At 35.3% G+C, this 26,558-nt stretch overlaps 1 protein-coding gene across 23 annotated transcripts in view; it reads left to right on the top strand.

Annotated features, from left to right (window-relative positions):
* CDC42BPA (CDC42 binding protein kinase alpha) overlaps positions 1-26,558 on the top strand; it is a 309,118-nt gene that overhangs the window by 172,150 nt on the left and 110,410 nt on the right. For 19 of the 23 annotated variants that reach the window (XR_007411991.1, XM_025430631.3, XM_025430636.3 and 16 more), the window contains 4 exons: positions 426-548; positions 13,934-14,067; positions 22,768-23,010; positions 23,264-23,374. Coding sequence is in view for 22 of the 23 variants with exons in the window: in XM_025430631.3 (XP_025286416.1) it covers positions 426-548; positions 13,934-14,067; positions 22,768-23,010; positions 23,264-23,374 (611 nt within the window). In the remaining variant the exon portion in view is untranslated. The remainder of the gene's footprint in view (positions 1-425; positions 549-13,933; positions 14,068-22,767; positions 23,011-23,263; positions 23,375-26,558) is intronic. The other 4 variants (XM_025430644.3, XM_025430643.3, XM_049112449.1 and 1 more) reach the window with 1 other exon arrangement.

Consider the following 26,558-nt stretch of genomic DNA (forward strand, 5'->3'; position numbering starts at 1 on the left):
TTCTTTCTTTCTTTCTTTCTTTCTTTCTTTCTTTCTTTCTTTCTTTCTTTCTTTCTTTCTTTCTTTCTTTTTCTTTCTTTTTTCTTTCCTTCCTTCCTTCCTTCCTTCCTTCCTTCCTTCCTTCCTTCCTTCCTTCCTTCTTTCTGAGAGAGGGGAGAGTATGTGTGCACACGCATGTGCAGTGTTTGAAACAGAAAATCTCACGTTAGTAGGCAGATCCTTTCCTATGTCTATTATACTTTTAAAAAAACATGCATTGGACTTTTGAGACCTAATTGTGATGTATTTATATGCTTTTTGTCAATGGGTAGATGTTTTGATCAGTATAATTACATTTTTTTCTCTAGAAATAAATATATTAGTTTTTAAAAACTTGAAGTATGACCATATTTCTCATTTTTTCTTCTGTTCTTCTCTTTTTGAAGAGTCAACACAGACTGTCCAAGCTCTACAGTATTCAACTGCTGATGGCCCACTAACAGCAAGCAAAGATTTAGAAATAAAAACCTTGAAAGAAGAAATTGAAAACCTAAGGAAACAAATAAGAGGTAAATTTCTGTGATTCACTATTAATTCAGTTGAGTAGGTTTTTCAAAAAATGTTTTATTGACACAAAACATTTATTGGGTACCTGTCATGTGTTATGTGATGGGAGCTCTGTGGCACTGAGGGAAGAGCAAGTAAGAATGGTTTCTGCCTGAGGTGCCTATTGGGGCTCAGTCAGTTGAGCGTCCAACTCTTTATTTCAGCTCAGGTCATAAGATTAAGCTCTGCACTGGTCTCTGTGCTGGACGTGGAGCCTACATAAGATCCTCTCTCTCCCTCTCCCTCTTGCCTTCCACCCTTGCACATGCGTGCTGTCTCTCTCTCAAAAAAAAAAAAAAAGTTTCTGCTTTCAACGAGCTCATGTTTTGATCTGGGGAAAAAATAGTTTTTGCAATACTATGAAAAAGCTATAAGAAAAAGAAGCATAGGTACATGGAGAGTACTTAGGAGGGGCACCTAACCATGGTTTAAGTTGACAAAGATGATGTTTTGGAAGACCTATTAGTTTGTGACATTTAGTTGGGATTTTTCTGGCATAGCATATATATGAATAGGGGAAGGAGTGTAAGGAGTGAGGAAGGACAGTGTAGATAAGGGAACTACATGTATGCTGACATCAAGGCATGTGAAAATTTATTTTCTCTGTAATAGTTACTTTCAGCATATTGATGAGATTTAATTAAAATTAATTTGGGCAACTGTTGATGTCTGTTACATCCATTCATGCACTTATTCTGCTCATTCAACAAGTATTTTTGAGCATCTACTGTGTGCCAGGTGTTGTTTTAGGCTCTTGGAATTTGGTACCAAACAAAATGACAAAAATCTTTGTTTTTGCTGAAGTGGAAGCCTCACAACAGACATAGAACAGGAACAGTATAACTTTGTACATGATACAGTATGTTAGAAGGTGGGAAATACTTAAAAATAGAGCAGAATAAGGAGAATGGGTCAAATGTAGAAGATGAGGAATTCTGTAATTTTCGGTAGGGTAGTCTGGGTGTAAGCCCCATGGAGGAAGTGACATGTGAACAAAACCTTGAAGAAGATGACTGCTTAGCCATGCATTTAAATGGGAAACATGTTCCAGGCAGAAGAGCTAGCCAATGCAAAGGCCCTGGAGTCAGAATGTGCCTCATGAGTGCAGTTAAAACCAGAGGACAGGGATCCCTGGGTGGCGCAGCGGTTTGGCGCCTGCCTTTGGCCCAGGGCGCGATCCTGGAGACCCGGGATCGAATCCCACGTCGGGCTCCCGGTGCGTGGAGCCTGCTTCTCCCTCTGCCTGTGTCTCTGCCTCTCTCTCTCTCTGTAACTATCATAAATAAATAAAAATTAAAAAAAAATTAAAAAAAAAAAAAAAAACACCAGAGGACAGACAATATGGCTGGAGCAGGAACAAGCAAGGGAGAGTGGAGGAGGTGAGACTAGAGAAGTAAAGGTCTGGGGAGCCTGACTGTTAAAGGTTCTTGGCTTTTTCTTTCAGTGTAATAGGAGCCTTTTGCAGGGTTTAGAAGCAAGGCACCTTACCAAAGTATAAGAAGAGAGACAGGAAAAGGTACTAGTTTAGCTAGGATAGTTAGGCCTCCAGAAATACCATTTTAAGACCAAAATAAGTGATGGAGAAGAAAGAATCTGATAGAGTCTCTTTTATAAAAAGGACTGTTTAAAATGCCTTGTTAATACTTTGCTTGAATATACATGGAGCTCTTGAATTTGGTAATTTATGCTGTTCTATTTTTTTTAAGTGGCTCCTTCCTAAGAGAGATCCATTTATCAAATTTCTGTAGCTTTATCTTCCCCAAATTAAGATAGATTAGGAAAATGATAAGCAGAATCCTTTGCTTTGCTATCAACACTAAAGCATCAATAGCAATGAATGTGTTAGAGTTATTGGACACTGAAGAAGGAGTAGACCAGCTGGGACTGTCAGTGATTTATCTTCAAAGAGGTAGTATGGATTGGGATGACTTACTCATAGGCCCATCTTTCTTACTAGCTCTAAGAGGGTTTTTTTTTTTTTTTTTTAAGCTCTAAGAGGGTTTTTATTTTATTTTAATTGATTCCTTAGGATTTTCTGGGCTGATCTTCATGCATCTGCAAACAGGAACAGTTGTATTTTTGCCTGTTTGATCTCTATGCTTTTTATTTCCTTTTATTGCACTGGCTAGAACTTGCAACATATGTTGAGGAAGAGAGCTGATAACAGACATCCTGGCTTTCTTAGGGGGGAAAGCATTCACGGTAATGTTAGCTAGGGTTTTTTTTTTTTTTTTTTTTTTTTTTTTATTGATGCTCTTTACCAAGTAAGAAGTTCCCATATATTCCTATATCTCTCAGGGTTTTTATCACAAATGGTGTTGAAATTTGTCAAATATTTTTTCTGCATTTATTGATGTGAATATGTGATTTTTTTTCTTTAGTTAGCCTGTTAATATGATGGATTAGATTGATTGATTTTGAAATACTGAACCAAACTTATATCCCTGGAATATACACATCACTGGTCATGGTGTTTATTTTTATATATTACTAAATTTTATTCCTAGTATTTTGTGAAGAATTTTTGCATCTGCATGTGTGAAAGATGTTGGTCTTTGGCTTTCTTTCTTTTTCTTTCTTTCTTTCTTTCTTTCTTTCTTTCTTTCTTTCTTTCGCCTTTGTTTTTGTTCTTTTGGTTTTTTGTTTGCTTATTGAGATATAATTGACATACAACATTATATGAGTTTTAGGTGTACATATAATGATTCAATATTTGTATTGTGAAATGATCACCACAGGAAGTCCACCTAACATCCATCAGTACCTATAGTTACAGAATTGTTTTCTTGTGATTAGAAATTTTTAAGAGCTACTATCTTAACAACTTGTAAATGTGTAGTATGGTAGTATTAACTATAGTCCTTGTGCTGTACATCACATTTCCAAGACTTACTTATTATTTAAGGAAGTTTGTACCTGTTGATCACCATTCCCCCTTAACTCACCCTGTTCCTGCTGCCTTTGCAACCACTAATCTGTTCTCTGAGTTCAGATTCCACATATAAGTGAGATCATACAGTATTTGTCTTTCTTTGACTTACTTCAATTAGCATAATCTCTCAAGGTTGTTGCAATTAGCAAGGTATTCATTTCAATGACTCAGTAATATATCACTACATATGCCCCACATTTTCTTTACCCATTTCTCTGTCCGTGGACATTTAGTTAGATTGCTTCTGTGTCTTTACTATTGTGAATGATGCTGTACGAAACATCTTTTCAATTCACTGTTTTTGTTTTCTTTGGATAAATACTCAGAAGTGGAATTGCTGGATCCTGTGGTGGTTCTATTTTTTAATATAGAGGAGCCCCCTTTCTGTTTCCGAAGTGGCTGCATCAACTTACATTTCCAACAGTGCACAAGTGCACAAATATTCATTTTTATGTATATCCTTGCCAGAGCTTGTTATTTCTTATTTTTAGAGTGACAGCCATTCTGACAGGTGCAAGGTGATCTTTGACTGTGGTTTTGATTTTCATTTCCCTGGTAATTTATGATGTTAATATCTTTTCATGTATCTGTTGGCCATCTATATGTCTTCTCTGGGAAAAATGTCCACTCAGATTCTTTGCCCATTTTTTAAATTGGATTTTTGTCAGATATATGATTTGCAATTATTTTTTCCCTTCTGTTGGTTGCCTTATTTTGTTGATGGTTTCCATTGCTGTTCAGAAGTAAGTTTGATGAAGTCCCACTTGTTGATTTTTGCAGTTGGTACCCCTTGTCTGGCTGTGGTATCATTGTAATGCTGGCCTTATAAAGTGACTTTGAAAGTATTCCCTCCTCCTCCATTTTTTAGAAGAGTTTGAGAAGGACTGATATTAATTCTTTTTAAAATGTTTGGTAGAATTCACCAATAAAACCATCAGGTCCTGGGGTTTCCTTTCATCATTCTTACTCATTATTGGTTTGTTCAGATTTTTTAATTCTAATTTGGTCATACTTGGTTCTATGTTTCTGAAGATTTATCAGTTTCTTCTGGGTTACCCAGTTTGCTGGCATGTAATTGTTCATAGTAATCTCTTAGGATCTTTGTATTTCTGTGCTGCCCATTTAAATATTTTCTCTTTCATTTCTGATTTTTTTTTTTTTTAAGATTTATTTATTTATTTATGATAGACAGAGAGAGAGAGAGAGAGGCAGAGACACAGGAGGAGGGAGAAGCAGGCTCCATGCTGGGAGCCCGGCGTGGGACTTGATCCCGGGTCTCCAGGATCGCACCCTGGGCCAAAGGCAGGCGCTAAACTGCTGAGCCACCCAGGGATCCCCTCTGATTTTATTTATGAGAGTCTTCTCTTTTTTTTAGTCTAGCCGAAATTTTGCCAATTTCGACTGTTCACAAAACAATCTCTTAGTTTCATTAATCTTTTCTTTTGTTTTCCTGGTGTTTATTTCATTTACTGCTGCTCTGATCATTGTTAATTCCTTTCTTCTGCTAACTTAGGTTTAGTTTGTTGTTTTTCTAGCTGCTTGATATATACAGTTAGGTGTTTGAGATCTTTCATTTTTTAATGTAGGTGTTTATTACCATGAACTTTTTTTTAGAACTGCTTTTGCCATATTCCATAAGTTTTGGTTTATAGTGTGTCCACTTTTGTTTGTTAAAAATATATTTTAATTCCCCTTTTAATTTCTTTTTGTGATACATTCAGAGAGTGTTCTGTTCAATCTCTACATTTTTATGAGTTTTTCAGTTTCCTCTTTTATTGACTTCATTTGTAAATTGGTGATTTTCTGTAGTATTTTTTTTTTTTTTTTTGATTTTCTGTAGTATTATGCTTTGATTCCCTTCTCTTTATCTGTTGTATAGCTACTATAGTTGTTTGCTTTTTGGTTATCATGAGGCTAACACAAAATACCTTAGTTATAACGAGCTGATACCAATGTAAGTTGATACCAATTGCTCCCTATTTATTGCATAATTGCTTTAAGTATTTTTTTTTGAAGATTTTATTTATTTATTCATGAGACAGAGAGAGAGAGAGAGCAAGAAAGGCAGAGACACAGGCAGAGGGAGAAGCAGGCTCCATGCAGGGAGCCCGACATGGGACTCAATCCTCGGACTCCAGGATCATGCCCCGGGCTGTGAAGGCAGGCATTAAACCCGCTGAGCCACTCAGGGATCCCAAGTATTTTTTCTTTATATGTTTTAGAAGCACATCAGACAAGGTTATACTATTTCCTGCAACTGTGAAATATAATTTAGAGAACTTAAGAGGAGGAAAAAAATCCCTGTGGATTTACCCATATTTTTATATACCATCCTCACTTGCTTGCTTTCTGATATTTTGCTGAGCTACTTGTTCTGTTATTTATTTTCTGTTTAGATAATTTCCTTAAGCCATTTTTTTAAAGATACCCCTGCTATCAGCAAATTCTCTTAGCCTTTATTCATCTGAGAATGTCTTAATTTTTTCTTTATTACTAAAGAATATTTTTGCATAGCGTGTTGGATTAATAGTTATTTTGTTTTAGCATCTGAAAAATACTGTACAACTTTCTTAGGACTCCCTGGTCTTTGAGGAGAAATTCACTGTCATTCTGAGTATTTTTTCTTTTATCTAAAGTATTGTTTTTCTCTGGTTGCTTGCAAGTTCTTCTCCTTTTATAGTTTTCTGATGTGTAATGGTGTGTTTTTGCATGGATTTTTTTGGGGTTTATTTGGTTTGGGATTTGTTCTTCTGAAATCTGTACGTTTATGTGTCTTGCTAAATTTGGGATGTTTTTAGACCTAACTTCTTTGAGCACTTTTACAGACCTGCCTACTCTCTCTTTTCTTTCTGGGACTCTGAAGATATGGATGTTAGATCTTTTGTTATCAACCCACAAATCTTGGGTCTCACAAATCTTGGTTCATTTTTGTTTTCATTCCATTATTTCTCTGCTGTTCAGATTGGCCAGTTTCTACTGTGTTATCTTCCATTTTACTGATTCCTCTGATCCCTCCTTTGTACTGTTGAATACATCTACCCAGATTTTTGTCTTATTTATTTCTAAAATTTCTGTTTTGTTTTTTTGTAAACTTCTGTTTCTTTGCTGAGATTTCCTGTATCTTTACTTGGCTCTTCTGTTTGTTAATTTCTTTCAGATACATTCATAACTGCTCAGTGAAGCATTTTTATCATAACTTTTTAATGTCTTATCAGATATTTCTTGTTTTCTTTTTTGAAATTTTGTTTATTTGCTTTAGAGAGAGAGGGCAGGTGAGCAGGGGGAGGGGCAGAGGGAGAAGGAGAATCTCAAGCAGGCTCCACACTCATCAGAGCTGGACATGGAGCTCAGTCTCAGACCCTGAGATCATGACCTGAGCCAAAATCAAGAGTTGGAGGCTTAACCGACTGAACCACCCAGGCACCCCTTGTCAGATATTTCTAGCATCTCTACTATTTTAGTGTCAGCATCCGTTGATTTTCTAATCTCATTCAAGTTGAAATTTTCCTGGTTCCTGATAGGATGAGTGATTTTCAATTAGTGATTCTGGATTTTGTTTAAACCTTCCATTTTTAGTTTGCTTCTCCTTGACACCCCTCCAGCAGTGGTGGATTGCCGGGTTGAGGTAAAAAAAAGCTCAGTATTGCCACTTGGCCTCCCTTCACATCTAAGAAGGTCTCCTCATTATTCCTGGAAGGAATGGGGTGTTCTAGGCCCCCATCTGGTTTCTACTGACACTGTGGTAGGCATGACCTTAGTACCCCTGGGCAGTGGTGGAAGTTCTCACTTCTTCTGACACCACCCCAGGGTGGGGACGGTGGAGAACCTCATTACTCTTGGTGGGGGCGGACATGCTAGTTGGCCACGTGGTCTCCACTGACCCTACATGTGGGACAGTCTTGTTACCAACTGGTGGGGTTGAAAATCCTGGCCCTTTACCAGTCCTCCTCTGGATACCTGCACAGCGTGTTGGGGCACTTTGTTCCAGCCTTATGTGATTGGAAATATAGCTCCTCACATGTCCTTTGCTGACAGAAGTGTTCCTGGGGCAAGTTATCTCTGTGCTATTTAACCTGAGTAGAATGGTTCTGTCTACTGAAAGTGTTCTGTCTTAGCGGTTTGCTCTTTTCCTGGTCCTTTGGGTAGAAAGAGTAGGCTTTTGTTGGGGCTTGTTGGCATTCCTGGCTTTCTGGTTTCTGTAGCTCTGCGTCTGGGAAATAGAAATCAGAAAGAAAACCCAGGGAACATCCCACCATGTTGGTCCACATTCCCGACACCACTGTGTCACATTCCCTTGTCCTTGTCGGTCATCTTTTTTCTCCCCAAATTTCAGTTTTCTTATGTTTGTTTTATGTTAATATCCAGGAGTTTTAGTTGAATTTGATGGGAAGAGGGGAAGTGCATCTATTCCATCTTTCTGGAAGCAGAAGTCCCTAGAGTAAGCTCTTCAAGTGTAAATCTGGTCACTTCACAGCTTCAGCACACATGATCAAATGTCTTCCAAGGATCCTCACAATTTCTGTGTTCTTTCCAAGGCCCTTCGTTATTGAGCATATTTGCCTCTCCAGCTTCAAGTCTTGTTATTACTGCCCAGCAGCTATGCCACCATAGTGAAGTAGTCTTAGTCTGCTTGCTAACCTTCAGGGTTTTCACATATTTTGTGTTGTTTTATATCGTTTCTTTCTCCATGCCCTCTTGCTTCCTCCCTTCCTTCTTCGTTTATTCATTTTTGCTTGTTTGCTGGGAACACTCTTTACCTGGCACATTCACACTCCTCTGTGATATATTTTACCACTGACTTTTTTTTTTTTTTTTTTTTTAATGATAGTCACAGAGAGAGAAAGAAAGAGAGGCAGAGACACAGGCAGAGGAGCAGGCTCCATGCACTGGGAGCCCGACGTGGGATTCGATCCCGGGTCTCCAGGATCGCACCCTGGGCCGAAGGCAGGCGCCAAACCGCTGCGCCACCCAGGGATCCCTTTTTTTTTTTTTTTTTTATACCACTGACTTTTTTATTTGAATGTTGCTTTACTTCCATCACCTCACTGCTAGACTAAGCTTCTTGAAAGTAGAAACTTTGACCCTTTTCATCACTGATGTGTCTGAGTGTGTGGCAGACTGCTTGACATGTTAAAAAAAAAAAAAAAAACAAAACCCAAGTTGGTGTTTGTGGATGAGTGAGTGACTAAGTGAAACTTTGCTCTTGGAAACCTCTGACTGCATCCTGAGGCATCTTCCTACGTTGTGTCTCTACAGACAGCTCCTCACTCTTCCCTTATGTACGAATCAGCAGTGCCCAGAGTCCTCCTAATGGGGAGATTGGTTACCATTGAACTCCTGGCACTTGGGATTTCCTTCTTTACTCCTGCCTTCTCCCTGAGCTCACGCATACATGACTGCTCTTCACTCCGTGTGTTTCAGCCTCTCCTGGGACTGGGACAGAACCAGTGAAAACAACATTGAGGGAAAGGGAAATCTTCTTTTTAGTATTCTTCTTTCTCAGCCTCTCTTTTCTTGGTCAGGTGCTATTCTCTGCACCATGATTCCATTCCATCTCTCCAGTATCATCCGTTTTTAAACCCTTTTCTTTTTTAAACCCTTTTTTTTTATTGAGGTAAAACGTAAGTAACATAAAAATTAGCATTTTAACCACTTTTAAGTAACAGATCAGTGGCATTAAACACATTCACATGCTGTACAGCCATCATCTGCTGTTTCCATGGCCTGTCATTTTCCCACTTGGAAACTCTCCACCCATCAGATGCCAGCTCCCCATTCCTCCCACCCACAGCCCCTGGCAATCCCATTCTCTTTTCTGTTCCTCTGAATTTGACAGCTCAAGGAACCTCATGTACGTGCTGTCATAAAATATCTGTGCTTTTGTGGCTGGCTTATGTCACTTAGTGTAGTCTATTCAAAATTCATCCATGTTGTAGCAGGTGTCAGAATGACCTTCCTTAATAACAGCATCCTACTGTGTATGTATAAATACTCCATTTTGTTTATTCATTCATCTGCTTATGAGTGCTGGGATTGCTTCTCCCTTGTGTTTATTGTAAATAATGCTGAGGGTACCTGTATTTGTTCAGGTCCTTGCTTTCTCTTCTTTGGGGCATATAGCAAGAAGTGGCATTCCTGAATTTATATGGAAATTCTGTGTTTAATGTTTTAAGGAATTGCCATACTGTTTTCCATTTACATTCCCACCAGCAACATTCATTCATTCTTAATTCAATCCATAAACCTCTTTATGGAGTTGCTACTCTGTACCAAAAATTATAGTAGGTACCAAAGGCATAGTGATAAGGCTGAGGGTGATTATTATCTGTGTCTCATTCATTATTACACCCACGCTGCCTTAAATAGTTGATGTAAGAGCTAGAGATAGAGCACAGGCTCCCTAGGGACCTGCCTGATGAGTGGCCCTAACTATAGTCGTGGCTGTAAAGGAAAAGTGTCCAAATCACCTTCTAAATGATGTTCCTCTAGCTACTTCTTAAGCAGGATCTTTGTGTAAACAAATATGCATCATCAGTGTCTTTCTATCTTTTTCTTCCCTATGGCAATGTTTTATAAATATTTAAACTCCTGGAAAACTTAGTAAGTTTATAATTACTTACAATTTCTTCTTAAAATCTGCTTTCCTCATCCCACTCTAAATTCCCAGGAGGGTAAGACAGAGTTTCCTTGTGTCATCCAACAGTCAGTAAGTACATACTTGTTGACCATCTGCTGATAAAAATAAAAATTCATACTCTCATTTAATATTTTTCCATGAGAAAATAGTTTCTTCCTAAATAAAATAATTCTCATAACCTGTAATGTACATCTTAACTCCCTTTCTTTTGTTGCCTTGAGATGAGTAGTTTGTGCCTCCACGTCCTGTCTCTTCAACACTAAACTCTCTTTCTCTCTCTCCCTGTCTGGCTGTCTCTCTTGCACACACACTTCCCTATATCATGTAAGTAAAGGAGAAAGATAGTGAATGGAGGGAGGAGGTCGAAAATAGAGGAACCTGTTTTCCCCCATTGTGATTCAAAGTCAGATCTCCTCACATTTCAGAAGAGTTATGGATTATTTTAGGAGTAGGAGCATAAGGGAGAAGCTGTGACACTGTGTCCTTGTGGATCAGGGTGGTTGTGCTTGGTGGTTCTACTCCCCTGAGCACACCCACACTCCACTCTGAGTGATTCCCTGAACTGCCATAACCTGCCACACAGTGTACATTTGATTTTCTGCTTCATTTATCATTTGAAGAGTGTTACTCTTGTCTTCCTGAGTTGGTCATCTCCTTCAAAGCAGAAACTCTATTTTCTATTTTTCTTACACACTACACAGTGCAAAGAAAATTTATTTACTGTGTGTTGATCCATTATTAAATCCTTATTACTAAGAGATTGAATCTGATGATTGTATTAGCAGCAGTGAGTTAAGAACCATTTTGTTGGGATGAGCTAATAACCCCCTTTGCTAGTGCTGCTTCTTCTATTCACTAAAACTGTTTTTTAATTATTCATCTAAATGGCATGGTTCATCATGTTGCATGAGATATTTTTTTGATAGTCTTGGAGGATTTCTCACAAAGTTTTGAACCATTCACTGTTTGTTATAGTGAAAGTAAACATTCCCGTACCTTAGCCATTTTAGAGTGGTTGGTGAAGTTTAGTGCATTCTGGACTTTTCTTGATTTGGGATTTTTATCTTTAGGAAATGCAAAATTCTGTGTATATCAAATACAAGTGTTCTACTTCTCTTATGTTGGAAGATTTTATAAATAATCAAGTGAGTTTGTCTTCAGCCTTTCTATGTGAAACATGAAAATGTGACATAAGATTCCTATTATATACCTAACAACGCCATTGCAAAGCAGCCAAAGTAAAATGGCTGGGATAAAACTAGAATTTAACCTAAACTGAAAAAAGACAACCATCCTTGAAGGCTGTCAAAGTGGTCCCATGGAATCATTTTGCTGTAAACTTTTATGTAATGCAATTTTATGAAACACTGATTTCAGAAATAAGAGATAAGCAAATGACTCAATAATTTGCAAAAAACTTTAACATAACTGGGGAAGAGCTCTTCGGAGTGCAGAAAGGAGGTGGGCCATTTGCTTCGGCGTGGGTGGAACTGGAGGGTATTATGCTGAGTGAAATAAGTCAATCGGAGAAGGACAAACATTATATGGTCTCATTCATTTGGGGAATATAAAAAAATAGTGAAAGGGAATAAAGGGGAAAGGAGAAAAAATGAGTGGGAAATATCAGAAAGGGAGACAGAACTCTTAACTCTGGGAAATGAACTAGGGGTGGTGGAAGGGGAGGTGGGCGGGGGGTGGGAGTGACTGGGTGACAGGCACTGAGGTGGGCACTTTACGGGATGAGCACTAGGTGTTATTCTATATGTTGGCAAATTGACCACCAATAAAAAATAAATTAAAAAAAAAAAAGAAAGGAGGTGGGCATTCTCAGAGGGAGAATGCCCTTAACCATAAAATGGGATTGAAGTTAGCCACGTCACCTACTAAATTTTGACTCCAAATTGTTAGAAATAACAAATTGTTGGAAGTTTTTACAGTGTTAAAAACTTCAAGAAAAAAAGCACTTAAAATGTTTCAAAGAAGTTAGTATAGGCAGAAAAATTCCAACACGAAATGCCAAAATTTGAGAAAATGATAAAATAAAAACTTCTGAGTATGACTACATACCCTGTTATCTTTAAGAGTAAGCATCAATGATCTTTTAGTGAAACATTCTTCAAGTGAAACATTTATTTAGACCATTAAAATCATAGTTTTTAAAGCTGTTTTTTTTTGTTTGTTTGTTTGTTTTTTTATGATAGTCACAGAGAGAGAGAGAGAGGCAGAGACACAGGCAGAGGGAGAAGCAGGCTCCATGCACCGGGAGCCCGACGTGGGACTCGATCCTGGGTCTCCAGGATCGCGCCCTGGGCCAAAGGCAGGCGCCAAACCGCTGCGCCACCCAGGGATCCCTAAAATCATAGTTTTAAGACAAAATGAAAACTAGTTAAATGCAACTTTGCAGATATTTTTGAAAATTGTTAAAAAAAAAAAAAACAACTGTGGTATCCATAAATGTATCTAGACTTTCAAAATACCTACGATAAATAAGCTCTTACTAAATCTATGAGTTTAGGGCACTGAATATCAGTAAATTATTTAAGCAGTGTAGCACCAGTTAGTATATGATACACTAATGCATTTTAGTGACTTTTTGACCACAGGACTTATCTATACACATGAAATGCTCTTTTCAGTAGGCCTAATGTATTATAATCACTACTTCATTTATTGAAAGCATTGAACTCAACAACGTGCAGTACTTTATGCATCTGTTCCCACACTTGAATATGTAAAACTTGGGGATCTTGTTAAATACAGATCAGATTCATTTAGGTCTGGGATGGGGCTTGGGATACTGCATTTCTAACAAGGTCCCAGAGGATGCTAATGCTACTTGTCTGGAAAGGACACTAAGAGTAACAAGGTTGTATAGAATAGAAAATACTGAGAACAAAAATTCACAAGGAATGTGTTTAGATTTCTCTGTTTTTATGAGCTTCAGTTCTTTAATTTGCTAATTTACTTTTGATGCCAGGAATGTTTTGTATCAATTTATTAAATTTTATTTAAGCATGTATTAAAATTAGTAATTTTGTTTCATTTCCTAATAACTCTCCTGAAGTGATGATAAGTGACCTTTAATAACATTACTTTCCCAGTTAGGTTGATGCCAGAGTTCTGAGCTGTAGTCTTTGCTCTGATACCCATTTAGCAATGTGACCTCAGGCTAGATATTCCCTTTGTTGGGCCTCAGTGTCTTCTTCTAGATCAGAGGTTTTCAAATACTTGCTTTCACAAGTCAGAGTTTGTTCTTCAGATAACCACTAGTGAAACTGGGCTGGGGGTCTGCAACCAATAGAAGCATGGCCATCTTACAAGTAACCTGACATCAGCCACACAAATGCTAATAACCTGCCTTAGAGGAAAACTGTTTTATTGTTTTTGTTAGTTTTAAGCTTTTAATTGTTTCTAAAGGTACTTTTTTGAAATATTATACTTTTTTTTCTAAAGTACAAACTTTTTCTAAAGTATAAACTTTTTTCTAAAGTTTCTAAAGGTACTTTTTTTGAAATATTATACTTCTTTTTCTAATAGAAATGTAAGGCACTTTTGCACACAAGTCTTACGCATCTCCATAGTGGCACTAGCTACTCATCAGCTTTACAGTGAACTTGCTAAAAACATTTATGAGTCATAGTCATAGGGGTTTGTGGTGTCTATAAGTCTAATACCAAATTCAGAATACTTTATTTTTTTAAATTTGGTTGTATAAATCCTTGGTTTCAAACATTTGTTTTTATACAAATAATAAAATAATTACTATCTTCTCTTTTTAGAATCAAGTCATTTGGAACAACAACTTGAAGAAGCCAACTCTGTGAGGAGAGAGTTAGATGATGCTTTTCGACAAATCAAGGCTTATGAAAAACAAATCAGAACACTTCAACAAGAAAGGGAAGAATTAAACAAGGTAAAAATATGTAGATAGATTGTTAAAGCTGCTTTTGGATTCTTTTTTTTTTTTTTTAGATTTTTATTTATTCATGAGAGACACACAGAGAAAGAGAGAAAGAGAGAGGCAGAGACAGGCAGAGGGAGATGCAGGCTACATGCAGGGAGCCTGACGTGAGACTCGATCCTGGATCCCCAGGATCAGGCCCTGGGCTGACGGCAGCACTAAACCGCTGAGCCACCTGGGCTGCCCAATGCTTTTGGATTCTTAACCTTGTTTAATTGTATACTGAAAGCTTTCCTAGTGAATTACAACAAGTATATTCTGTCTGTAAAATATTGGTGTAAAAATTTAACAATTATTTTGGTGTATGTCATTTGATTAGTAGCTGGCAATGAAGAAACTTTTATATTCTCAAGATTTTAAAGTTTAGAATCATTTATTCTTTTTAAAAGTTAATAATTGAAGGACTTGATTAAAAGTAAATGTAATTGAAAAATATTAAAAAGGAATAAGCAAATAGTAAAATATTTTAGTGTCTATGGAAAAATAAATATAGGCATATTTTCATTGTGATTTTGATAAGAACATTCTTTTTCTTTTTAAGATTTTATTTATTTATTCATGAGAGACACAGAGAGAGAGAAAGAGAGACAGGCAGAAGGAGAAGCAGGCTCTGTGCAGGAAGCCTGATGCGGGACTTGATCCCAGGACTCCAGGATCACGCCCTGGGCCAAAGGCAGGTGCTAAACCATTGAGCCACCCAGGGATCCCCTGATCTAAACATTCTTAAAAGATTATAACAAAAATTCTTTAATGTTTTAATTATTTTTTGAAATGTCAATTTGTTTTTCAAATGATGGATAAACAGGCAAAAGTTATTTTCATAAAAACTGTATGTAACACTTAAACAGCATTGTAACATCAGCAAAATTTGTTAATAGCCAAGACACTCTAACACATCCAGTAGGGAATAATATTCAAGCACCAGAGAAGAATACTTTACCTGAATCACTCAGTGTATGGACTTTGCTTTTCATTAACAAATTTAAAATGTTGGAATTAATACTAGCCAACACCAAAAAGAAATGATTGGTTTAGGGCATAGTATAAATAGTATTCAATGATACAGAATATAATTGATAATATAATGAATTTCTTTTGGGGAAAGATTTTAAAGTCTTGCTGCCAGTAAAGAAATGGAGGCAATTAAAAATAAAACAACATTTGCTGATGAAGATAATCAAAAAGACTAACAGAGAAAGCTATAACAGTTAAATTGAATTAGATTAGTATATTTTTACTTTTTTCTTAATACAGTTACAGTGTTGTATACAGATCCATTTAAATTTAAAGTCAATTTAAAAATATTTTTAATTCATAACATGTCCTATCTGTTCTAATAATGTGGTAATATTAGTACTAATTATTATGTATTTAAAGGTGGGATTATTCAGCCAAACTTAGAAAACATAAAAAGGATTAAATCTGATATTTAGATTTATAGTAATGAGTATCTTGCCAATTTTAATAAGTTTTAATATTAAAAATCCTTTTTGTATATTTTGAGAGGAGGGTAGTGCTGAAAGGTAACATTATATTGGTAACAAATCTTAAGTGATTTGTTTAATATCCTACAGGCAGCAGATACTCCTTTTAAGAGTTTTTTCATTTGATACATATAAAAGAACAAATGTAACATTATATGAGTTTTAATATAAATGCACACCTCTGAACCTACCATTTAATTTAAGGAAGAGAACATCACCAATTTTGTAGCATAGCCCCTGGACCATTGTTTTCCCTTTCTCCTTACTTCCCTGAAAATGGTAATCACTGTTCTGAATTTTATGTCAATCATTTCCTTATTGAAAAAAAATTTTTATTACATACTAGTATATCACTAATATATCATATATAATAAAATAAACTTACATGGTGACAAACGGTAGCTACATTTCTCATTTCTCATGGTGAGCCCTGAGTAAGGTATAGAATTGTTGATGCTGTGTCATACACCTGAAACTAATATAACATTCTGTGTTAATTATATTTCAGTAAAAATAAAAACACCAGTGACAAATATTAAAGATGAAATTATAATCTGATACATTATTTCTGGAAAGCTAATTTGCAAAAAGTATTTAAAACCTTAAAATACTGAAATATTTGACATAGTAAATTCCCATTTGTCGAAATTTAATTTAAGAAGATAATCAGGGATGCCTGGGTGGCTCAGTGGTTGAGTGTCTTCTGCCTTCGGCTTAGGGTGTGATCCCGGAGTCCCGGAATTGAGTCCCACATTGAGCTTCCTGGATGGAGCCTGCTTCTCCCTCTGCCTATGTCTCTGCCTCTCTCTCTGTGTCTCTCATGAATAAATAAATAAAATCTTAAAAAAAAAAAAAAGATAATCAGACATTTAAACAAAGAGTTACAGAGAAATTTCTCACCACATTTATAAAAGAAAAATATTAGAAATAACCGAAATGCCCAACCAGTTCATATGATGAAATAGTGTATAGCCATTAAACTTGGTGGCTAAAGAATTTTTAATCCCATAGGAAATTAAATATATATATATATTATTTAGTGTTGCTTGTTTCTGAGCTTTGTAAAATAGTATATGCAGTTTTTTGCTATTTGTCTATTTCACTTATATTTCTAAGAGCATTCATTTAGTTGCTATATAGTATACCATTATGTGAACACTCCAGAAGTTAGTTATTCCATTTTTTTTATATATAGACATCAAGGTTGCTTATACTTGACCACTACTATAAATGAATATTCATGAACAATATGCTGAAATGCATACACTTGCATATACAAACACTAGGAGAATAACTGGGTCATAAGTAATGCAAATATTCTATTTTTATGATAATGCCAAATCACTTTCCACTGATTATACTGATTTATACTCCCACTCCCACCACCTAGTGTATACTCAACAATACTTCATATTATTAGATGTATATTATTTTGGCCAACCTAGTTGAAATTGACATTTGAGTCTAGAATTATGTGTTGTTATAAGTCACTTCTCTAACTACTAATGAGGTTGAGTCTCTTACATATGCCTATCTATCATTTATATTTCTTCAGTGAAGTGTGAAGTGCCTCTCAATCCCCTTTGTATATTTTTCTCTTGGGTTGTCTTTTTCTTATTGGTTGGTTAAGAATTCTTGAAAATTTTATATTAATCTTTCGTCAGTTGTGTATGTTACAGATATCTCAGTGCTTGTCTTTTCACTTTCTTTAATGGGATCTTTTGTATAACAGAAATTCTTAGTTTTAATGTAGTCAAATTTATCACTCTTTTTAAAGTTTTGCTGGCTTGTGTAAAAATCTGAGGTTAAAAGTGCTTACTTTCTTAAAAAAAGTGCTCACTTTTTATTTTGAGGTTTTAAAGTTCGATCTTTCATATTTAAATTTTTAATACAGCAGAAATTTATTTTTTCATATCATGTGAGATAAGGATCCAATTTCAGTTTTTTCTGTGTAGCTAACCAGTTGCTCATTTACTAAATAGGCTCTCTTTCCCACAGTGATGTGTGATGTCACTTCTGTCATATGTTACACTTCCATTTATGAATGAGTCTATATCTCATGCCTTAAAAACTGATGGGATTTTGATGAAAGTTGCATTAAATCTGTAGAGTAATTTCAAGATAACTGACATCATTATAGCATTGAATCTTTAAGTTCTTAAAATTCATATTTATTAATATCATTCCAAACTCACACACAGATTTCAAGAGCAGAGTGTAGTATTGTGATATACATAGAGCAGAAATAACCACATCCTTCCTCTGTATGCTAATTCTTACCTCTGGGGCAGTGCAATGAGAGCTACATAGACGAAACCCTATATGTATGGAATCTCTTGTGGATGTGAGGAACCCCGAAAAAGTGAGTCTTGAGCTTTCCTATAAAGGAGAATGGCGGATGCTTCCTATTCCCCTCCTCCTTGCCAATTCCACCCACCCTTCTGAGAGTCTCCTTGGAAATGTAAAGAGAAGGATCGGAAGTGGACTCTTTAGAATATAAATGAATCACTCCAGTGGAAAGATAAGCCCAGAGTCTCAAGCTCTATAAAGGGGATCACTCCCTGATCCAGGCTCCTCTCTCTCTCCCCACCCCCGTCGAAGTGTAAGCACATATTTCCAGCAGTTAAATTGCTGTGGAGTTGCTTATTCTAAATTAGTCCTAAACTACAAGGCTTGCTGTGAGCCCAGGTCCCAAATTTCAGTAAAATTTGTTTACGAAGGTCTATTTGTAGAAAAACATAAAAATATTTTCTCTAGAGCCCCACAGTCTTTCTATCCAGAAACATGGTGTATTCTCCATATACCAAAAACATTTTTAAATGTTTTTCCATAAAATTTTATGCATGTCTTATTTCTCTTTCTTTAAATTTATTATTCTATTTTTTCATATTTTAAATGGTATCTTTAAAATTATATTTTGCTTCGACAAGATGGCTAAATTCTTATTAATTGTACTAATATTTGAGATTCTTTATGGTTCTCTGAAAATAATGACAGTTTTGTTTCTTCCTTTGGTTTTATGACCTTTCTTTCTTTCCTTGTCTTACTATACTAGCTAGAACCCACAGTACAGTGTTGAATAGAACTCGTGATAGCAGGCTTCCCTGTCTTATTCCTGATTTCAAAGAAAATGCCTTTACTGTTTCACCACTAATGTTTTATGTAAGTTTTTGGTAAATATTTTTTATCAGGTTAAGAAAGTTCTCTTCCTATTTTGCTAATCATTTTTATCAAGAATGAGTATTGGACTTAATAAATGCACTTTTCTGTACACTGTTGCAGCTAATTTCTAGGAATTTGTTAATATCTATTGATGTATTTATATAATTGTCCTTTAATAACTTGGTTTGGTAAATTGCATTGATGGACTTTTTCTTTCTTTTTTTTTTTTAAAAGATTTTATTTATTTATTTGAGAGATTGACAGAGCAAGCATTAACGGGGGGTGGGGTGGGGGGGGATAGGGAGAGGGAGAAGCAGACTCCCCTCTGAGCAGGGAGCTGATGCGGGGCTTGATCCCAGGACCCTGGGATCATGACCTGAGCTGAAGGCAGATGCTTAACCACCTGAGCCACCCAGGTGCCCCGATGGACTTTTTCTAATGTTAAACATTTTTGCATTTCTGGGTTAATAAATAATGTGTATTATCTCCTAAATAATAACATGCTAGCTATGAAACAATGAAATAGCATTGTTACTGGAGTGCTTTACATGTATTAGATCACTTAATCTTTATAAGAGCCTTGTGATTTAGGTGGTATTATTCTATTCTCATTTTATAAATGATGAGACCAAGCACAGAGAGGTCAAGTACGCTTGCTCAACTTCATAGAGCTAGAAAGTGGTGGAGCTGGAATTTCAACACAAGGAGTCAAGGTCCAGAGTTCATGCTTATCAACTTATATGTCACTGGAGTTGATTTGCTTATGTCTTTTTTTGGTTGGATTTTTTGTTTTCCTCAGTAAGATTGGCTTGTCATTTTTTTCTATTCTGATGTTTTTATGATATTAAGGTTACACTGGTCTCATAGAATGAGTTGGGTAGAATTGCCTCTTTTTCTCTTCTTTATAAATTGTTGTATAAGAGGAATTTTTATTCCTTGAAACACTGAAGGAGTCACTTGTGAAACCACCTAAGTTTGGAAATTCTCTCCCACAGAGTGGATAGGGAATGTTTGTTAACTATTGATTTAGGTACTTTAATTATTAAAGGACTATTTAGCCTTCTATTTCTTGGTGAAACAATTTTGATAAATTGTATTTTTATAGGAATTCATTAATTTCAAAAGTTAGCAAATTTACTAGCATAAGTGTTTCATTGTATTTTTTTGTTAGCTTTTTTGATCTCTTCTGGATTTGTAGTTACAACCTTTTTTCTTTCTTAATATTATTTCTTTTTGCATTTATTCTTCTCTCCTTGATCTCACCAGATACTTTCTTGTTTTATTTTCCTATTTATTATTTTTCTCAAAGAACCAACTTTTGCCTTTGTTGATGTTCATTATCCTAACATTTCTGTTTCATTAGTTTATGTCCTGATTTTTATTATCTTCTCATATTGGCAGAAGTATTAATGTGTTTTCTCTCTCTTTTTATGTGGAATTTCATTGAATTAAAACCTTTTATTTTTTTTTACTTTTTATTTTTTTAGTTTCAATATAAGTATTTAGCTATAAATCTTCTAGGTAAACCTTTTATTGCATCTTCAAGTTATAATATATGTACTCAATATTTTTATTTTTTTATTTTTCACCTTTTTTAAGTTCTAAATATTTTAACACTCTTTATGACTTTTCTCCTTGACCAGTGAGTTGTTGTGGAATTTATTAGCTTTTTTATTTTTGATTTCTGTTTTAATGATGATATTAAAGAATTTGATTTTTAATATCTGTTCTTTGAAATCTGCTGAGACTTGTTTCACAGCTTAGACAGACTGTTCCATTTTTTCCTTTTATTTATCTTTATTATTATTATTTTTTAAGATTTTATTTTTAAGTAATCTCTACACCCAACATGAGACTTGAACTTACAACCCTGAGATCAGGAGTCACACACTTTACCAACTGAACAAGCCAGGCACCAACCATTTTTAAATGTTCACTGTGTACTTGAGAAGAATGTATGTTTCCAATATTGGATGCAAGCTTCTACATATGAAGCTTAATCATCTTCTTGATCATATTCACTATGTTTTAACTGCTTTGTTTATTAATGATTGTCAAATTGAAATTTCTCTTTATGATCATGTGTTTACCAATTTTTCAATGATCTTGGAATTTCTTTGTAATCTATTTTGAGTGTACCTTGTGGAATACATAAAAGTTTAGAATAGCATTTCTTTCTAGTATTGAATTTTATCATTGCGTAGGACATTCTCCTTAATGCTTTTTTTAATTAACGTCTAGATATTATTTTGTAATTTATTATAACAGCCTTCGCTCTTTCATATTTATTTTGACTACTAATGTATGTAGATATGTTTCTACCACCTTACTTTCTGCTTTATACTTGTCATGCTTTTTCTGTGCCTATCTTTGCTTCCTTTCTCACCTTTTAAAAATTGTGGTAAAATATCTATTTTATAAAATCTGTGCTAACCATTTTTAAAATGTACAATTAGGTAGTGTACAGTACATTCACATTGTTGTGCAACCAATCTCCAAAATTGTTTTCATCTTGCAAGTTTTTTTCTTGAATTTTAATTGAAATGTGTGTTTTTGTTTCCACTTTACTTGCTACTTGTAACAATTTCTAGTAGTTGGTCTTGAATTTTATCATGCATATTTAACAAAGTCTAAATTTACTATCTTAAGCCACACCTCCCAATCAATTTAGGGACCTTTAACTCTGTTACCTCATCCCAACTTCAGTGTGGTTTTTCACTAATATTTTACTTGTATCATTTTTTCTGCTGTCCAAATGAGACATTTTTATAATACAGTCTCATACACATGTTTGTTTACATGCACATTTATGTTTACCAGTTTCTTAGTCCTCCATTTCTCTGCCATTTGCTTTTAAAATTATTTTTCCTTTTCTTGAAGTAAATCTTTAGAGGTTCCTATTTGCGGAGATCTGATCATGATAAGCTCTGTCAGTTTTTGTTTATATGAATCTAATTATTTTAGCCTCATACTTGAAAGGGATTTTTCTGGATATACAAGTTTAATTATTTTCTTACCTCATTAGAAACATTTTCCTCTGTTTCTATTGTTACTTCTTAGTCTGTTTTTGTTTTTAAGGATGGAGAATAGGTGATTTGTCTTTTTTTCATTGATTTAAGGACATTTATTTTTATTTGGTACTATACAATATATTTTTTTAATTTCTGGATTTCAGCTTTAACATTTTTTTCTTTATAAATGTAGCGCTTACTGCATTGATGGACTCAAGTCTTTAATTTAAACACTTCCATTTTTTCATTTCTAAATGTTCTGCACAGTTGTTTTATAAATCTGCCTGGTCGTTTTTAGTAGTCTTTTGTCATTTTCCTATTTTTATTATTTATTTTTACTTCCTCAGATGTTTCATACATGTCAATTTTAGGTTAATATTTGATAATTCTAATGTCCAAATATCATTGGGGTTTGTTTTTATTGTTTCTGTTCTTTGCTATGGTTGTTTGTTCTTTGGGTGTTTAGGAAATCTATGGTGAAGTCATATTTTCGTGCTCGTAAAAATCCTACATTTTGTTGAGGCTCTTTCCTCAAAAACAGTTTGCATTTCCTTTTGCCAGAAGGCAGACTTGAGTGCTTTCACTCCCAAGTTTCTCACTTTGATCTGGGAGTTTATTTAGCCTTTCCTCCTTGCTTCTGGCCTAAACCTCCACATAAGAGCATTCCTTGTTTTATATCATTTGTAATGATTACATTTCACAAAATCTTTATTTTAACCATCCTATTTGGTATTCCTATACTCTTTATTTATTTGTGGAAACTAAGGTACTGGAATTAAATCAACTCTTCATCACAGCATGGTAGCATCAGAAATTGAGAATATGAATAGATCACCTTGGTTTTAATATCTTTTCAGAAGTAGTAAATTTCTTTTAATTTTGTCCTGAGATGAATAATTTTGGCTCTTCTTGACTTCATGATAGCTACTTTGATGGCCAAAATTGGTCCCTAGCTTGCAGAATTGGTAACTTATATTCTTTTTACAAAACTGTAGGAACTAGTCCAGGCTAGTGAGCGATTAAAAAACCAGTCCAAAGAGCTGAAAGACGCACACTGTCAGAGGAAACTGGCCATGCAGGAATTCATGGAGATCAATGAGCGGCTAACAGAATTGCACACCCAAAAACAGAAACTTGCTCGCCATGTCCGAGATAAGGAAGAAGAGGTGGACCTGGTGATGCAAAAAGTTGAAAGCTTAAGGCAAGAACTGCGCAGAACAGAGAGAGCCAAAAAAGAGGTTAGTAGTCAGGCAGATTTTCTAGTGCTCACGGGGTAGTGATTAAAGCTGCTTTTTCCAGATGAGTGAAATCATGTCTCATTCTTTAATTGTTGAAAACGGTTTTTTTTTTTTTTAGCTTAGTAATTTTATTTAATATGATATCAACATTTGAGTTATCTTCTTGTTACAAGGTAAATTCCCATGGGGAAAAGCGTTTTATTGGAAAAACAATTATAACCATGACATCTGCTTTTTTCATTTTATTTTAAAGCTGGAAGTTCATACAGAAGCTGTGGCTGCTGAAGCATCTAAAGATAGGAAACTGCGTGAACAGAGTGAGCATTATTCTAAGCAACTGGAAAATGAATTGGAGGGTCTAAAGGTAGGGTTTGATTTCATATTTGTGAAGTTGAATTAATTTTCTTCTTTTTAGGTTTAACAGAAGTGTTAGTTTATGTACTTTCTTTGACGTGGAGTGAAAACTGGCTATCCTTCAAACCTAGTATTCTTAATTCTCTTTCTTACTAGTAGGAAGCTAATGTAGACTTCTTCATCATTCTGGAAGGAAAGGGAAGATTAATTTTAGTGGGGAGAAGAAATCTATCAGGAAAGAGTTCAAATATTTAGGAAGGGCTGCACAGCTGGACAAGATGTATCAGTCATCTGCATGGGAGACATGGTTAGGTACCCAGACCCTCTATCTTATAAATGGCATAGGAGAGGCTCAGGGGTAGCTCCACAGATATTTAGGTTGGAATGGGATGATAATGGGCCTGGGCTAACCATCTGAGCAGAAGTGTTAGCAAGGGTAATCCTTGTACCAGCTGTAGTTGGACTGCTTGATTTTAGCCCCTAGCCTCATGAATTACTAGCCATGTAATGCTGAACAAAATATTTAATCTCTTTGGACCTTAATTTTCCTATCTATAAAACCCTATCTCAGTGGTTTTATGTAAGGAGTATATGCATATATTTTTAAAGTGCTCAGCAACTCTTAGCTGTGATAATGTGTCTGTCAAAGTGAGAGAATTGGGATTAAATTGATGTCCTATTTCTGTAACACTAAATTATAATCTGAATCTGATGCCTCTTTTTCTTCACTCTGATCTTAGCAAAACCATTTCCTTGCACTGCAAGGAAAAAATAGATGAATCTATTATAGACGGAAATGTCAACACCCCTGTTTCAGAAGTGAATGAATTCAGGAGGCATAAAACCAGTAAGGACATAGATGAGCTCAACATCATCAGTCACATGGATATAAGGCATATCTACAGACTACTACATATAACAGCAGAATATGCATTCTTCTCAACCTCACATGGAACATCTACCAAACTAGACCACATATTCTGGTCCATAAAACAAACCGTAACAAATCCCTAAGAAATTTATGAGAGTAGGAAACCTACCGTGGCAGCTCTCAGGCCACAGTGGAATTAAATTAGATGTCAACACCAGTAATACAGCTGGAAAAATTCTAAAATATTTCTAAGTAACACATGAATCAAAGAAAATATCTTGAGAAATTTTTAAATATTTTGAACTAAATAGAAATGAAAACAAATTTAACTTACCAAAATTCGTGGGATGTAAGTGAAAGCACTATTTAGGGGCAGCTTATGGCATTGAATGCATATATAAGAAAGAAATATCTAAAACTAGTCATCTTAGCTTTCACTTTTTTTTTTTTTTAGCTTTCACTTTAGATACTAGAAAGAAAATAACAAATTAAATCTGAAGTAAACAAGAAAAGAAATAAAACTAGAGCCAAAATTGATTAAATTGAAAACAGGAAACCAATAGAAAAAAATCAATGAAATCAAAGCTTATTCTTTGAAAAGATAGTAAAATCAGGAAGTCTTTTGGCAGGCTCATTAAGAAAAAAGATCCCTTTTTTCTATTTTTGAGAGTAATTATATTAACAAGCCTTGAAGCATTAAACTGTTCTTACATTCTGGGAATCAATTGCTCATATAATAATACAATTTCAATACAGCAATGAATTAGAATTGCTTACATTTTATTAAGAAGTTTTATTAAATTTATACTGAGATGAGGTTGTGGTTCTATTATTTGTATGCTCTTTTGGTCAGGTTTTGTTTCAGGGTTATGTTAACTTTATATAAAGTGAAGCTTTCCCTTTTCTTTGTTATACTGTAGCTTTATTACTGCTTTATTTACTTTTATTTTTATTTTTTATTTTTATTTTTTTTATTGAAGTTCAGTTTGCCAATATACACTATATAATACCCAGTGCTCACCCCATCAAGTGCCCTTCTCAGTGCCTGTCACCCAGTTACCTCATCCCCACTCACCTCTCCTTCCACAACCCTTTGTTTGTTTCCCAGGGTTAGGGGTCTCTTATAGTTTGTCTCCCTCTCTAATTTTTCCCACTCATTTTCCCTCCTTTTGCTTATAATCCCTTTCACTATTTCTTATATTCCCCATATGAATGAAACCATATGAGATTTTCCTTCTCAAATGGACTTACTTCACTCAGCATAATACCCTCGAGTTCCATCCACATTGAAGCAAATGGTGGATGTTTGTGTTTTCTAATGCCTGAGTAATATTCCATTGTATACATAGACCACATCTTCTTTATCCATTCATCTTTCGATGGACACCGAGGCTCCTTCCACAGTTTGGCTACTGTGGACATTGCTGCTATGAACATTGGGGTGCAGGTGTCCCAAAGTTTCACTACATCTGTATCCTTGGGGTAAATAAGTAGTGAAATTGCTGGGTCGTAGGGTAGCTCTCTTTTTAACTCTTTGAAGAACTTCCACAGTTTTCCAGAGTGGCTATACCAGTTTGTATTCCCACCAACAGTACAAGAGGGTTCCCCTTTCTCCACATCCTCTCCAACATTTGTTGTTTCCGGTTTTGTTAATTTTCGCCATTCTCACTGGTGTGAGGTGGTCTCATTGTGGTTTTGACTTGCATTTCCCTGATGGCAAGTGATGCGGAGCATTTTCTCATGTGCCTGTTGGCCATGTATATGTCTTCTTTGGTGAAATTTCTGTTCGTGTCTTTTGCCTATTTATGATTGGATTGTTTGTTTCTTTGCTGTTGAGTCTAATAAGTTCTTAGTAGATCTTGGATACTAGCCCTTTATCTGATATGTCATTTGCAAATATCTTCTCCCATTCTGTAGGTTGTCTTTTAGTTTTGTTGACTGTTGCTTTTGCTGTGCAGAAGCTTTTTATCTTGACTAAGTCCCAGTAGTTCATTTTTGCTTTTGTTTCCTTTGCCTTCATAGATATACCTTTCAAGAAGTTACTGTAGTCAAGTTCAAAAAGGATGTTGCCTGTGTTCTCTAGGATTTTGATTCATTTTTGTCTCACATTCAGATCTTTCATCCATTTTGAGTTTATCTTTGTATGGTGTAAGGGAATGATCTAGTTTCATTCTTCTGCATGTGACTGTCCAATTTTCCCAACACCATTTATTGAATAGACTGTCCTTTTTCCAGAAGTAGATATCCTTTCTTGCTTTGTTGAATATTAGTTGACCATAGAGTTGAGGATCCGTTTCTGAGTTCTCTATTCTGTTCCATTAAT

The sequence above is a fragment of the Canis lupus genome, chromosome 7 (assembly GCF_003254725.2).
Source record: "Canis lupus dingo isolate Sandy chromosome 7, ASM325472v2, whole genome shotgun sequence".
Lineage (NCBI taxonomy): Eukaryota > Metazoa > Chordata > Mammalia > Carnivora > Canidae > Canis > Canis lupus.